At 41.7% G+C, this 14,719-nt stretch overlaps 1 protein-coding gene across 1 annotated transcript; it reads right to left on the bottom strand.

The window, feature by feature from the left end:
- Positions 1 to 4,298: 4,298 nt before the first annotated feature.
- LOC134371934 (leukocyte-associated immunoglobulin-like receptor 1) lies at positions 4,299 to 11,929 on the bottom strand. The gene is given in 8 exon segments (XM_063088847.1): positions 4,299 to 4,451; positions 5,021 to 5,073; positions 5,281 to 5,318; positions 5,406 to 5,448; positions 5,539 to 5,667; positions 5,963 to 6,001; positions 8,386 to 8,673; positions 11,899 to 11,929. Coding segments are annotated over 8 exon segments (762 nt in total). The 5' UTR covers positions 11,918 to 11,929.
- Between the last annotated feature and the right edge of the window lie 2,790 nt (positions 11,930 to 14,719).

Raw genomic sequence — 14,719 nt, forward strand, 5'->3', positions numbered from 1 at the left:
AAACTAGAAATTAATAACAAACAAAACTCTGGAAACTATAAAAACACATGGAAATTAAACAGCATTCTACTTAATGACATATGGGTCCAAGAAGAAATCAAGCAGGAAATCAAAAAATTTATTGAAACTAATGAAAACAATGATACATCATACCAAAACCTGTGGGATACTGCAAAAGCAGTATTGAGGGAAAAATTTATTGCATTAAACGCTCACATCAGAAGAATGGAAAGATGGCAAGTGAACAACCTAACACTTCACCTTAAAGAACTAGAAAAACAAGAACAATCCAAACCTAAAGTGAGCAGACGGAAAGAAATCATTAAGATCAGAGCAGAACTGAATGAAATTGAAACCCGAAAAACAATTCAAAAGATCAAGGAATCAAAAAGTTGGTTTTTGGAAAAGATAAATAAAATTGACAAACCATTAGCATGGCTAACAAAAAAAAGAAGAGAGAAGACTCAAATAACCAAAATTAGAAATGAAAAAGGTGATATTACAACTGATTCATCTGAAATACAAGGAATCATTCGAGACTACTATAAACAACTATACGCCAACAAATTTGAATATATGGAGGAAATGGATAAATTTCTGGACACACACAAGCTCCCAAAACTGAACCGTGAAGACGTAGAAAATTTGAACAGACCGATAACAATAAAGGAGATTGAAGCTGTTATCAGAAGGCTCCCAACAAAGAAAAGCCCAGGACCAGATGGATTCACAGCAGAATTTTACCAAACATTCAAAGAGGAATTGACACCCATTCTTTACAAACTATTCCAAAAGATTGAAACGGACGCAAATCTCCCAAACTCATTCTATGAAGCAAACATCATCCTGATACCAAAGCCAGGTAAAGATATAACCAAAAAAGAAAACTACAGGCCAATATCCTTGATGAATATAGATGCAAAAATCCTCACTAAAATACTAGCAAACAGAATACAGCAACACATATGTAAAATTATTCATCATGATCAAGTGGGATTCATCCCAGGGATGCAAGGTTGGTTCAACATACGCAAATCAATAAATGTGATACACCATATTAATAAAGTCAAACACAAGGACCATATGATCATATCTATAGATGCTGAAAAAGCATTTGATAAAGTTCAGCACTCATTCATGACAAAGACCCTCTATAAGTTAGGTATAGAGGGAAAGTATCTCAACATAATTAAAGCCATATATGCCAAACCCAGTGCCAATATCATCCTGAATGGGGAAAAGCTGAAAGCTTTTCCTTTAAGAACAGGAACTAGACAAGGATGCCCACTCTCACCACTCCTATTCAACATAGTGTGAGAAGTACTAGCCAGAGCAATCAGAGAAGAGAAGGAAATAAAGGGCATCCAGATTGGAAAAGATGAAGTCAAACTGTCCCTGTTTGCAGATGACATGATCCTATATATCGAACAGCCTAAAACCTCTACAAAAAAACTGTTGGAATTGATAAATGATTTCAGCACAGTAGCAGGATACAAATCAACACACAAAAATCAGTAGCATTTCTATTCTCCAATAGTGAACATGCAGAAAGAGAAATCAAGAAAGCCTGCCCATTTACAATAGCCACCCAAAAAATAAAATACTTAGGAATTGAGTTAACCAAGGAGGTGAAAAATCTCTATAATGAGAACTACAAACCACTGCTGAGAGAAATTAGAAAGGATACAAGAAGATGGAAAGATATCGCATGCTCTTGGATTGGAAGAATCAACATTGTGAAAATGTCCATACTACCCAAAGTGATATACAAATTCAATGCAATCCCCATCAAAATTCCAAAGACATTTTTCTCAGAAATGGAAAAAACTATTCAGACATTTATATGGAACAATAAAAGACCACACATAGCCAAAGCAATGCTGAGCAAAAAAAATAAAGCTGGAGGCATAACATTACCTGACTTTAAGCTATAGTACAAAGCTATAATAACCAAAACCGTATGGTACTGGCATAAAAACAGACACACTGACCAATGGACTAGAATAGAGAATCCAGAAATCAACCCACACACTTACTGCCATCTGATCTTTGACAAAGGCACCAAGCCTATTCACTGAGAAGGGACTGCCTCTTCAGCAAATGGTGCTGGGATAACTGGATATCCATATGCAGGAGAATGAAACTAGATCCATACCTCTCACCATATACGAAAATCAACTCAAAATGGATTAAGGATTTAAATATACACCCTGAAACAATAAAACTTCTTAAAGAAAACATAGGAGAAACACTTCAGGAAATAGGACTGGGCACAGACTTCATGAATACGACCCCAAAAGCACGGGCAACCAAAGGAAAAATAAACAAATGGGATTATATCAAACTAAAAAGCTTCTGCACAGCAAAAGAAACAATTAACAGAGTTAAAAGACAACCAACAGAGTGGGAGAAAATATTTGCCAAATATACATCTGACAAAGGATTAATATCCAGAATATATAAGGAACTCAAACAACTGTACAAGAAGATAACAAGCAACCCAATTCAAAAATGGGCAAAAGAGCTAAGTAGGCATTTCTCTAAGGAAGATATACAAATGGCCAACAGACATATGAAAAAATGCTCAACATCACTCAGCATCTGGGAAATGCAAATCAAAACCACATTGAGATACCATCTCACCCCAGTTAGGATGGCTAAAATCCAAAAGACTATGAATGATAAATGCTGGCGAGGCTGCAGAGAAAAAGGAACTCTCATACATTGTTGGTGGGACTGCAAAATGGTGCAGCCTCTATGGAAAATGGTATGGAGGTTCCTCAAACAATTGCAGATAGATCTACCATACGACCCAGCTATCCCACTGTTGGGAATATACCCAGAGGAATGGAAATCATCAAGTCGAAGGTATACCTCTTCCCCAATGTTCATCGCAGCACTCTTTACAATAGCCAAGAGTTGGAACCAGCCCAAATGCCCATCATCAGATGAGTGGATACGGAAAATGTGGTACATCTACACAATGGAATACTACTCAGGTATAAAAACGAATGAAATACTGCCATTTGCAACAACATGGATGGACCTTGAGAGAATTATATTAAGTGAATCAAGTCAGGCACAGAAAGAGAAATACCACATGTTCTCACTTATTGGGGGGAGCTAAAAATTAATATATAAATTCACACACACACACACACACACACACACACACACACAAACCGGGGGGGGGGGGAAGAAGATATAACAACCACAACCACAATTACTTGAAGTTGATACAACAAGCAAACAGAAAGACATTGTTGTGGGGGAGGGGGGGAGGGAGAAGTGAGGGAGGTTTTGGTGATGGGGAGCAATAATCAGCCACAATGTATATCGACAAAATAGAATTTTAAAAAAAAATGTTTATTGATGAGCAAAATAAAGCTTGATCCAAAGCACTGAGCTCAGCTCTCAGCTGAACAAGTATAGCCCAGTCTCAAGGTCAATGATTAAACTCTGAAGGTCTTTAGATTTAACTGAGCAGATAATTAAAATGGATTCTGAGTCAGCTGGGGATTTACAGAAGATATCTAATACCAGCTGAGAAACTATAACACTCTACATAAAATCACCTGGGCTACTGAAGCTGGGTCTCTGGAAACAGCCAGGTAACTATAGCTGGGCCTCTTGAAACAGCCAGGTAGACTGTAGCTGGGTCTTTGGAAACAGCCAGGTGACTATAACTAGGTCTCTAGAAACAGCCAGTTGACTATAGCTGGGTCTCTGGAAATAGAGAACTGTAGCTTGGTCTCTGAAAATAGCCAGATAGATACCTGTAGCTCTGTCTCTGGAAACAGCCAGCTGACTGTAGTTCATTCTCTGGAAACAGCTGTCTGTAGCTGGGTCTCTAAAAACAGCTAGGTGACTGTAACTGGGTCTTTGGTAGCAGTTGCAACAAAGCCTCTACAAGAAGCTGGTAAACTGTTTTTTTTTTTTTTTTTTTTTTTTTTGTCTTTTTCGTGACTGGCACTCAGCCAGTGAGTGCACTGGCCATTCCTATATAGGATCCGAACCTGCGGCGGGAGCGTCGCTGCGCTCCCAGCGCTGCACTCTCCCGAGTGCGCCACGGGCTCGGCCCAGAAGCTGGTAAACTTTTAAAGAGACAACCTGGTTAATAAATTTTTGAGATGTTGAGATGTTGGACTCCAGGGTCCAACTCTTGTCTCCAGGATTGCTGATTGACTGTTTTTTCAGAACAGGATGATTCCAAAGGGAAGTGCTCCAAATGGCTGCTTCAGACTTTTCCTAGAGTGACTTCCTTTGTCTTCAGATGCAGGAACCAGGTGGGCCTGAGGTCAGTGTCTGGAGAGGGCTTCATAGGTGCTGGACACAGCCATGGACTCCATGAACTATGGGGACACAGCATGGGCTGTCCTCCGTGTGAGGGCCTGGAGGTCCAGCTGAGCATATGTCACCTCCTGGAGGTCCCCTGAAGCAGGGGTCGGGGTCTGAGGGAGAGACACTCACGGTGAGTTAGCACCTGATGAAGGTGAGGGTAGGGGGGGGTGCTACCTAGGGATGGAGGACTATGGGAGCTACCTCCAAGAGGTCCCCAATGATCCCCACCTCCTGAAATCACATCATCAGGTAGTCCCCTCCCACATGGCCTCAGGGTTGGTCTGTGTGACCAATAAAACTTGGCAGAAGGGATGGCATGTCACTTCCAAGGTAAGGCCATAAAAGACATTGTGGCTTCTGCCCTTCCCTCTCTCAATCCCTCCCTCTGGAAAAAGCTAGCTGCTGTGGGAAGGCCCAGGTGGTGAGGACCGGAGACCTCTGGCCAATGGCCATGAAAGGAAGTCATCTTGGGAGCGGATCTTCCAGCCCCAGTCAGGCCTTCAGATGAATGAAGCCCTGGTCGACATCTTGACTGAAACCTCAGGAGAAACTTTGCTCCAGAACCACTCAGCTAAGCCACTCCTGAATCCCTGACCAAGGAAACTGAGATCATTTTGTTAAGCTGCTAAACTTGGAGTACTTTGTTATGCAGCAATAGACAACCAATAAAAAGACGTACTGAGGTGTCTATCTCGCTGTCCTTCTCAGGGAGTCTGTCAACCGTGGCTGTGCCTGCACGGGAGAAGACATGTGGTCAGTTCTCTATGGTGGATATCAGAAGAGAAATTTGCCTAAATCTTTACAGCTTCAGATCTCATTCTGAACTCCATCTAGAACCTCCTAGAATGTTCTCAAATATTATCTTTCCCCTACTGCTCCCTGACTGGGACTGAGCTCTCCTTCCCCTCTCTGGTCCTGTTCCTCCTCTTCATCCCTTACCTGGTGTCCTCTCTGGGACATCAGCAGCTGGGCTGAGCCTAAGAAAAAACAACAAATAAGCACTAGGGGCGACCTGGAGGCAGACGACGGGGCAGGGGCCTGGGAGTTATTTCCTGGGGCCTCACCTCTCTTGTGGCCTCTGTTCCTCAGCCTTGCTGCTGCAGGGCCCTGAGGACAATCTGAATTAAGGAGGAAGGCCTCTTTCCCAGCACCCCCAACAGCTTCCCCAGGCCACCCCACCCTTTCTCTGTGTCCTACCCTGTTTTTTCTGATGCTGGAGATGGAGGAAGAAGAGGACTACGAGGAGGAGACAAAGGAGGAAGGCCACCAAGATCCCGATAAGAATATAAAGATGCTCTGTCCTCAGGCCTCGAGGAGCAGGTGTGACTAGGGAAGATGGAATCAGGTTATCAGCAGCACACATTTACTGAGCTCCTACTATATACCATGCACATGCTGGGTGCTTTTCATTAACATATTTTTATGTAAAATCTCTCACATGCATAACAGTCCTGCAACATGGGAATCATTATCCCCATCTTACACAGTCAGGATCCCGAGTGTTGAAGTCCTCTGTTCACAGGAACACAGCTAGTCATAGGCAGAGCTGGAATCTGACACACACCAAAGCCCCATCTTTTCCCCTCCCCCAAGAGGCACATACCTCTACCCCACCACTCACCACCATTGTTACTGTCTTCCGAAGGCATCTGTGTGGGTCCTGGGAAGGTAAAATCAGGAGGAGATGAGGTCAGAGGTCTGAGCTGGACAAAGAAGGCTCAGAGTCCTCCCAGTCTCTACCACCCAGGTCTCCCTTCACTGCCTACGACCCTGACCCACTCCTTCTAGACCAGCACTGCCCAGTGGAACTTTCTGTGATGATGAAAATGTTCTACTTCTGTGCTGTCCAATATGGTAGTCGCACGTGGCTACTGACTTTTAAATTTAACTAAAGTTACACGAAATGAAAAGGCAAAACCTCAGCCCACTTGCCACATTTCGAGGACTCAATGGCCACACGTGGCTAATGACTTCTGTGCTGGGTGGCGCAGGAATCTGTGATTCACAGCTCTGTTCTCCAAGCTCTTACAGAGATCAACAACTCAAAGGAACGTAGAGTGGGACCTCCCCTCGCTGACCTCCTTCTGGATTCCCACCCAAGTGAAGGAATCCCCATCTCTGATTTCATCTGTTCCTCATAGCAGCCCCTAGATGGACGTGGAACCCGCCCTTCTGTGGTGGGGGGTGGGGGTGGGGGTGGGGGTGGGGAGGCCGAGTCTGAATGTGCACGTGTTGCCACAAGCCCTGCAGTTAGCGGGCGAGTGTATCAAGCACCAGCCACGTTCCATGTCCGCCACATCCTTTAACTTTCACCCTCGTTTGTGCGTGCCGTTGCGCCACTTCACAGGTAACCAAATGAGGCCCTGCAGGATTCGTCCAAGCACAGGCTCCCAGCTCTCGCACCCCCTCTTCCTGGAACAGTGCCAGGTGGCATTTTCAACATCCTTTAAGAAAATCAGAAAACTTCGCCCCCTCGGAGCGTCCTTCCCTCACCATCTTGTCCATGGTCCAAGATCCAAGACCTAAGATCCAGCCAGCTATTCTATACCATCGCTGCCTGTGCTTTCTTTTGGTAACACTTGCTGCAATTTAAGATCATATATGCACTATATACAAGTAAATAGTATATTATATTATTTATAGTTATAACATAATAACTATAATTATATATAGCAAATATAAATATATTTAATGTTATGCAATTTTAACTTATATATATATAATTTAATTTATATACACAAATTTTAATTGTATAATTTAAAATTACTCATACTTATAATTATATATAAAATATTCATAAGAATATATAAATTACATATAATTTGTATATAATACATGGTATGTATCTCTACTTATATATTAATTATAGTAACATATATTGACTATAATCTATAGTAAATATTAAAATATGCATAACATTATATAATATATAATATGCACTGTACTCATATGTAATGGTATATTAATATAATTTATTATATACATATATTACTTATGTATTTAAGATATAGAGTAAACATAATTTAATAACAAATTTTACATAGTAAATTATAGATTTATATTTGTGTATGCATATATAGACGTATATGCATTTCTGTTGCTCATTCTGACTATTTCTCTGCATTAAAGGTCAGGCCCAGTCCTCCTTCACCACGTGCATCAAGCCTGCCCCATCTTGGCACCTGGAGCATTCGAGGTAAGAAGAGAATATTTTCTCAGTATTAACATGAGCAGTATTTCAGGTTTTCTCAATTGGCAGGCACTGATTTCAGCAGCGTGTGTAAATGGATTCATGTATTCCCTAAACAACTCTACTAGGAAGGTACTTTTATTGCTATTTTGCACATGAGGAAACTGGGACATAAATGGTTGGGGTAAGTTACCTGCAGGTGCAGAACTGGAATTTGAACTCTGAACTCAGCAATCTAGCTACAGGATCTTTCCCCTTAATCTTTAAACTTTACCACATAAAAAATCAGGAGAGAGAGGGAAAGAGAGCGAGAGCAAGAGAGAGATTGACTAATTTGCCTCCAAACAGGTGGCTAATAAAAATCAGAGACTGGCTTTGAACCCAGGTCTTCCTGATTCAGCAGCACATCACACTGTGCCCCCCAGTAGGCTCAGGACCCTCTGAGAGAGGGTCTCTGTGGAGCAAAGTGCTGCTCCTCTTCCATCTACTCCTGCGTGGCTTGACCTCATGGGATCAGCAAAGGACAACTTCTCTGAGACCCTGAGAGGACATGGAGGTGGGTCAGAGACTCTTCACTGAACACTGACGGGGCAGAAACAGTCTCAACCCAGAGGTTCCCCCAAGTACCATCCAGCCCTAGAGCTGAATGTCCAGGTCATCCATGGTGTCCAGATGACACCAGGGTTACAGGGACTTATGCAGGTGTGAGGGCAGAGGGGACATGTGTGCAGAGGGAGAGGAGGGCAGGGGAGGCTGCAGACAGAGAACAACAGCTGGGAACGGGGTCCAGGGACCTTGGGACAGATGTGAGAACAGAGCTGAGTCTGGGGTGGGGACCCGGGTTATGTCCTTACTCGTTACCACGAGCTCCAGGAATACACTGATATCAGACCATTTGTGATTCCTTGTAAGATAGCGGCAGGAATAACGCCCAGCAGTGTCTTCGCTCACTGAGGTGATGAAGAATCTGGCCTCTTTATTAGACGTTAAATTATTCTTCTCATCTCTGAAAAAAGAGCCTTTCTCCTTCTCCAGGCGAAATATCTCAAATCCCACAGTGCTCTGGCACACAATGGTCACATGCCTCCCGTGGGGGATCACAGAGTTTGGCTCAGCCTGGATGGAGGGTCTGGGCAGGGCCCCTAAAAGGAAAGTGGAAAAGGGATCTCAGCGTTCACTTGGAGGACATCACCATACCATACTATTCATTTTAGGTGCACATTCAAAGCTGTTAGCAGATGTACAGAGTTGTGCAACCATTATCGCAATCCAACCTGAGAACATTTCCACCTCTCTTGGTACCCATTCTACATGCATTGAATTCTCATCACCGCAGAGTTCTTTTTCCCTCTTGACAACAAGGACCCCAAGACTTGACCACATTCTGGGCCTTGCTCAGGATCACCTGGGAAGTGTCAGGGCCACCTGGGGTCCTTCAAGTCTGCTGCAGAGCCCAGCTCTTTCCCTGCCCATGTCACTCTTCACGGGGAGAGAGGGGAGAGAGGCAAATGATGGGGACAATCAGGTCATTCTTGGAGGACAGGGAAGCGAGATGTCTGCAGTCAGTAGGAATGACTCTGCTGGGGCTGAAGGGCAGCTGGCCAGTCCTTGGGTGGGATTGTGCAGGAGGCTGAGGAGGGTGTCTGCACAGTTTTTGTGGGAGTCTTTTGAGGGTGAGGGTGAAGTGCACAGCATAGGTCTGCTCACAGCAGATGCCCAGCCGATGACCATTCCCTGTTTCTAATTCAAGTTCTCTGTTGAGCAACCACCTCTGGATTTTTCTCTTTATTTCTACCTTATTCTCATTTCCTTGTTATTAAGGCTCTTGAAAAAAACCCATCTGTCTCAACTGGGATTGGGTGGGGGAGGATGGGTGGGTTTGAATCCCTAAAACAGGAAGGTTGTATCAAAGTTAGCAAAATACTTGATAAAAGCAGGAGCTAGCAGAGGTTCAGTTCACTCATTCATTTCTCATTTATTCTTTTCTTTTTAATTGACAAATAAAAATTGTATGTATTTATGGTGTTCAATATGATGTTTTAATATAGTATACATAGTGGAATGGCTAAATTAATCCAATTAACATATATATTACCTCCATACTTACTTTTTTGTAGTGAAAACATTTAAGATCTTCTCTTAGCAATTTTCATGCATATGATATGTTGTTATTTACTATAGTCACCATGTTGCATAATTGATCTTCTGTACTTATTTTTCATAACTGAAATTTTGTATCCTTTGACCAATATTTCCCCAATCCCCCTGCATTTGTTCATTCATTCTTTCTTGCAACCATATTTTGTTCCTTATCTATCCATTTAGAGGTATCTTCCATGTGCCACAAGTTTTACAGATATTAGAAACACACACAGGATCCCTGTCCTTTTCAGCTGAAAATCTAGGAGGCAGGACAAATGTTGATCAATTAACTGTCCAAATCTGCAGCTACAAACCATAAGTGTCTTTCGCATGCGTGCAGAAATCTAGGGAGACAGATAGGAGGCAGAGCTGACCTTTTCGGGGAAGTCAGGGGGAAGGGATTCTGAGCTGAACCAGAGGGACAAGTGTAAGTTACTGAGCTGAGCAGACGCGGGATGCCTGGGCATTGAAAGTGGGAAAATCAGTGAGTTAATGTTGGTCAAAGGATCCAAAATTTCAGTTAGACAGAAGGACTAAGTTCAAGATATCTCCTGTACAACACAGTAACTATAGTTAATAACAATGTATTGTGCTCTTGAAAATTGCTAAGAGAGTAGATTTTAAGTTTTCTTACTACAAAAAAGTATCATTATCTGAGGTAATGCATATGTTAACTAGCTTGATTTAGCCATTCCACAATATATACATATTTCAAAATATCATGGTGTACATGATAACTATATACAATTTTATTTGTCAGTTTTAAAAATTATTAATTGAAAAAGATCTGCATGTGAGAGGTCCAGAGTTAAGTGGGAACATGGCATGTTCGAGAAAGTGAAAGAAAGTCAATGTATTTAGAGATAAGTGAGCGAGACTGTGTAGAGACAGGATACAGCTGGGGAAGTAGATAAATCCAGACCAAAGAGAGATGCATGGGTCTGATTCTTGATGAAGATAAACTGTGGGAGGACTCTAAGAAAGGATAATATTTTGCTTGAAAATTAAAATAAGTAATTAAATTTTTGAATACAATTTTAAATGTAGACAGTAAAATGACCATATTTGTGCTTTACAATGCAAATAATGACCTCTCTGGTGCCAAGGAGAGCGTGGGCAACAGTGCAGCAGCAGGTCTGGTGAGGCTCCAGGAGGCAACAGCAGCCCTGGAAGTGAGAAGAGGAATAACTTGGAGGGGAGGTGGGAGAAGTGTGTAAAGAGAGAAGGAAAGACTTAAGAAACATTTAGGGGGGAAATCAAAAGGATGGAATGACATATTGTACTTATGAGGATGGAGAAGATGGAATCGAGGATGAATTCTCAGGTTCTGCCCTTTGTGACTGTCATATTCTCTCCCAAGGGGCCGGCGAGGGAGGTCTGGGCTTTATGGGGAAAACTCATGAGCTCAGCCTTGGTCATCTGATTTGGACTGTCTTGTTGTCTGTACGCCTATGTTTATTTCAGCATTATGTAGGGTGGCCAAGATAGGCAATCAACCTAAGTGTCTGTCTATGGATGAATGGATTTTAAAATGTGGTGTATATACACAATGGAATATTAATCAGCCTTGAAAAATAAGAAAATCCTGTCATTTGTGACAACATGAATGAAACTGGAGGACACTGCGATAAATGAAATAAGCCAGTCACAGAAGGACAAATATCACATGTTCTCATTTATATGTGGATCTAAAAAATTTGAACTCACTGAAGTGGAAAGTGGGATAGTGGTTACCAGGGGCTGGGGAGGGTATGGGGAGACACTGGGCAAGGATACAAGCTTCAGTTAAATAGGAAGAATTAGTTTTTGAGATCTATGGCGCAGCAGGCTGACTACTGTTAATAATAATGTATATTTCAAAATTGCTAAGAGAGTAGATTTTTTAATGTTCTCACCACAAAAAAAGATGATAAGTTTTTGAGGTGATGAGTATATTAATTAGCCTGATTTAATTATTCCACAGTGTCAACATATATCAAAGCCTCACATTGTATACAAGTGTATACCTCATAAATATATACACTTATTATTTGTCAGCTAAAAATAAAATTAGAAAAAAGAAAAGGTGGAGAATGGAGTAGCGAACTAGGTAAGGGCTATATATTTGGGGATGTTTGCAATTCAGGGTATATTTAAGGATCTTCCTCCAGGTCCCCCAGGATCAACACCCCTCCCATCCAGAGCTTCCCTTGAAGTGCACAGGGGATTGAGAAGACGTGACTCACCCTCCTGTGTGTGGGTCATCTGGCCCAGACTGAGCACTGAAAGAGAAACCCCAGTGAGAAGAATGCCCACCACTTGGTTTTCTGATAGAGCTGCTATGGAATGGGGAAAGGGGTTAATGGAGACAGGAGGCATTCAGCCTCCCATAATTACCAAGCCATCCCTCCTTGACATTAGTATCTGAGTATAATTCTTTTTCTTGCTCTGAAATAGTTGCAAGACAAATCCCCAAGTCTCCTTTTCCAAATAGGTTCTCCATCCCCCAGCCCTTCTAAGAACTGAACTCCACCCCCCCATATCCACATCACTGTTTTTAGGACTCTGTCTTCCATGTTCAGACTTAGGCCAGGGGTGAGAGTTGAGGTGCACCCTGTGGGGAGGGGCACCTTCCTCCCCCAGGATCCCAGAATTTCCTGGACTGGAGTCAGGCCTGAGCAGAGAACTTGACTCCTTCTCCAAGTCTCCCACCCCCTCTGTCCCTGGAATCCTCCCCCTCCTTCCAGGACTCACCAAGGCCCAGCAGCGTGGTGAGATGTAGAGACATGGTCCGAGCCCAAGCAGTCTACCCTGGCCTGGAGCCGACAAGTAGAACAGAACCCTGCAACAGACACAGGAACAGGATGTGTTGGCCAGGAGCCCATGTCATGGGATTTCCAAATGCCTCACACAAAAAGGAAGAGCTGGCTCTCCTGCTCATTCTGCTCTTCCTGCCAATGAGACAGAGAGAGGGCCTTGGATCCTTAAAGACGTTTCTTACCTATAGTCTCAGATGATGCTGAACTCATCTTCTCATGTGTTAACCTCATTCTAAATCTATGGGACAAGGCAGAAGAAAGACTGCGCCACAAACTGACTTGGATGTAAGTCCCAACTCAACAAATTAATGATCATCTGTTTTTGTGCAAGGTATTGCAGCTCTTGAAGCCGATGTTTCCTCATAGAAACCATAAAATCCTCCTTCAAATACTTAATGTTATAATTTTTGTTAAAATCCCAAGATATTCAACACATTAAAAATATCCTGCTATGGATATTACTTAAAGAGCATAAAGAAAAAAATCACGATTTATAATAATAATATGCTTGTAATAAATAATATTAAATAAATAAATAAAATGATTTTTAATTTAGTTTATTTTGGTAAAATAAAAGATAGCATAAATTTTTTTTAAAAAAAGAAATACAAGTGTTGGCAAGGATATGAAGAAATTGGATCTCTTGCATGGTAATTTAAAATGAGACAGTAGCTATGGAAAACAGTATGGAGCTATATCCTCTTAACAAATTTTATGTGTAAAATACATTATTGTTGACTGTAGGTACTATGTTGTACTGCAGATCTCTAGAGCCTATTCAGGATATTTAACTGTCAATGTGTCAGATTAAGTCCATGGAAGAGCACTTTATCTTTAAAAATAATAGTAAATCAACACAAATTGCTTAATGTAATACTTAAAGATCTTAAATCCATCAAAAAAAAAAATACTTAGTGAAAGCTATGCAGTACAGAATTGAAGAAAAATGAGATCCCCAGAGCCAAGCTGGACACTGAACCTGGCTCTCTCTTTGACAGTGATGAACTGAGCTTTATCTCCATGGCGCTGCCGATTGTAGAGGCAAGAGGATCAAGTCCAGGGGTCACCCCAGTGAAGGAGTCTAGGCAGATCACCCCTCTGTTTAGCCGGTTTCTAAAAGCTTCCACTTCATCAAAAGAGTACATTCAAATTACTGACCAACTTCTTAGGGCTTCAAGTATTACATTTGTTTGAAACTTAACATTAAACAGGAGACAAAAAACGTTGCTCCTGAAAATGACCGTTCTGCTTCTCAACTCTTCTTTCACTTAGATACTGGCTTCTATGCATTAGATTCTTTCCCCCTGCCTCTCTTTTATAAGGTCTTTATCAGCAATTTTTAATCAGCTTTATCAAGGAATAACTTAAAAACAATAAACTGCCTCCATTTAATACATGCAATTCAGCGAATACTGACAGTTGTGAAACCACCACAATACGCAAAATTATCATCAACACCAAAAGATTTCGTGTGTGCTCTATTACCCTCAGGTGACCACTTAACTTTTTGTATAAATATTTATTTGTTTACTAACTTACTTTTTAAGAGAACTTCATACCTAGGAATTTCAGATTTGCAGAAACGTTGCAATAAAATTTGCAGGAAAAATGCAGTGAGTTCCCATATTCCCTTCATCCAGTGTCCTCTAATGGTAACATTTTAGATAAACTCAGTACATCTGTCAAAACTAAGAAATTAACATTGGTACAATAATTATTTGGCTTTATTTGGATTTCATCAGTTTTTCCTCTGTTCTTTCCCTGTGCCAGGATTTAATTCAGGGTACCATACTGCGTTTAGTTCTCTCTCTCTTAACTACATAGGGGGAGTTTCTGTTTTCCTGGTTGGATCTTGATTAACACTCTTATTATACCTGAATACCATATGCCCAGGGAAGATAAGGGGATGAGAAGTGAGCTGACTACTTAGAATAGGAATGGCTGAGAAAATCTACATCTGCAGGATCCTTCACACACTGAACTCATATGGCCCATAGGGCAGTTACTCTGAGTTTTTTCTTAAGGAAGTCATGTGGAGCTGTCCTCACTCGATGTTCTCAGAAAGTCCAAGGCTTGCTACAGGGTAAGCATAGCACATCTTCTCCAAATGAAAACATTACCTGGAGTGTTGCACAGGCATTGAATAATGATTCTCTTAACACATTCAGACACATACACAATATTTGCAAATTAAATACCAGTTGAATGTCAAGTGTAAGCAAGGTGTACATAAAATAACATGAGATGC

The sequence above is a fragment of the Cynocephalus volans genome, chromosome 3 (genome assembly GCF_027409185.1).
Source record: "Cynocephalus volans isolate mCynVol1 chromosome 3, mCynVol1.pri, whole genome shotgun sequence".
NCBI classification, from domain to species: domain Eukaryota; kingdom Metazoa; phylum Chordata; class Mammalia; order Dermoptera; family Cynocephalidae; genus Cynocephalus; species Cynocephalus volans.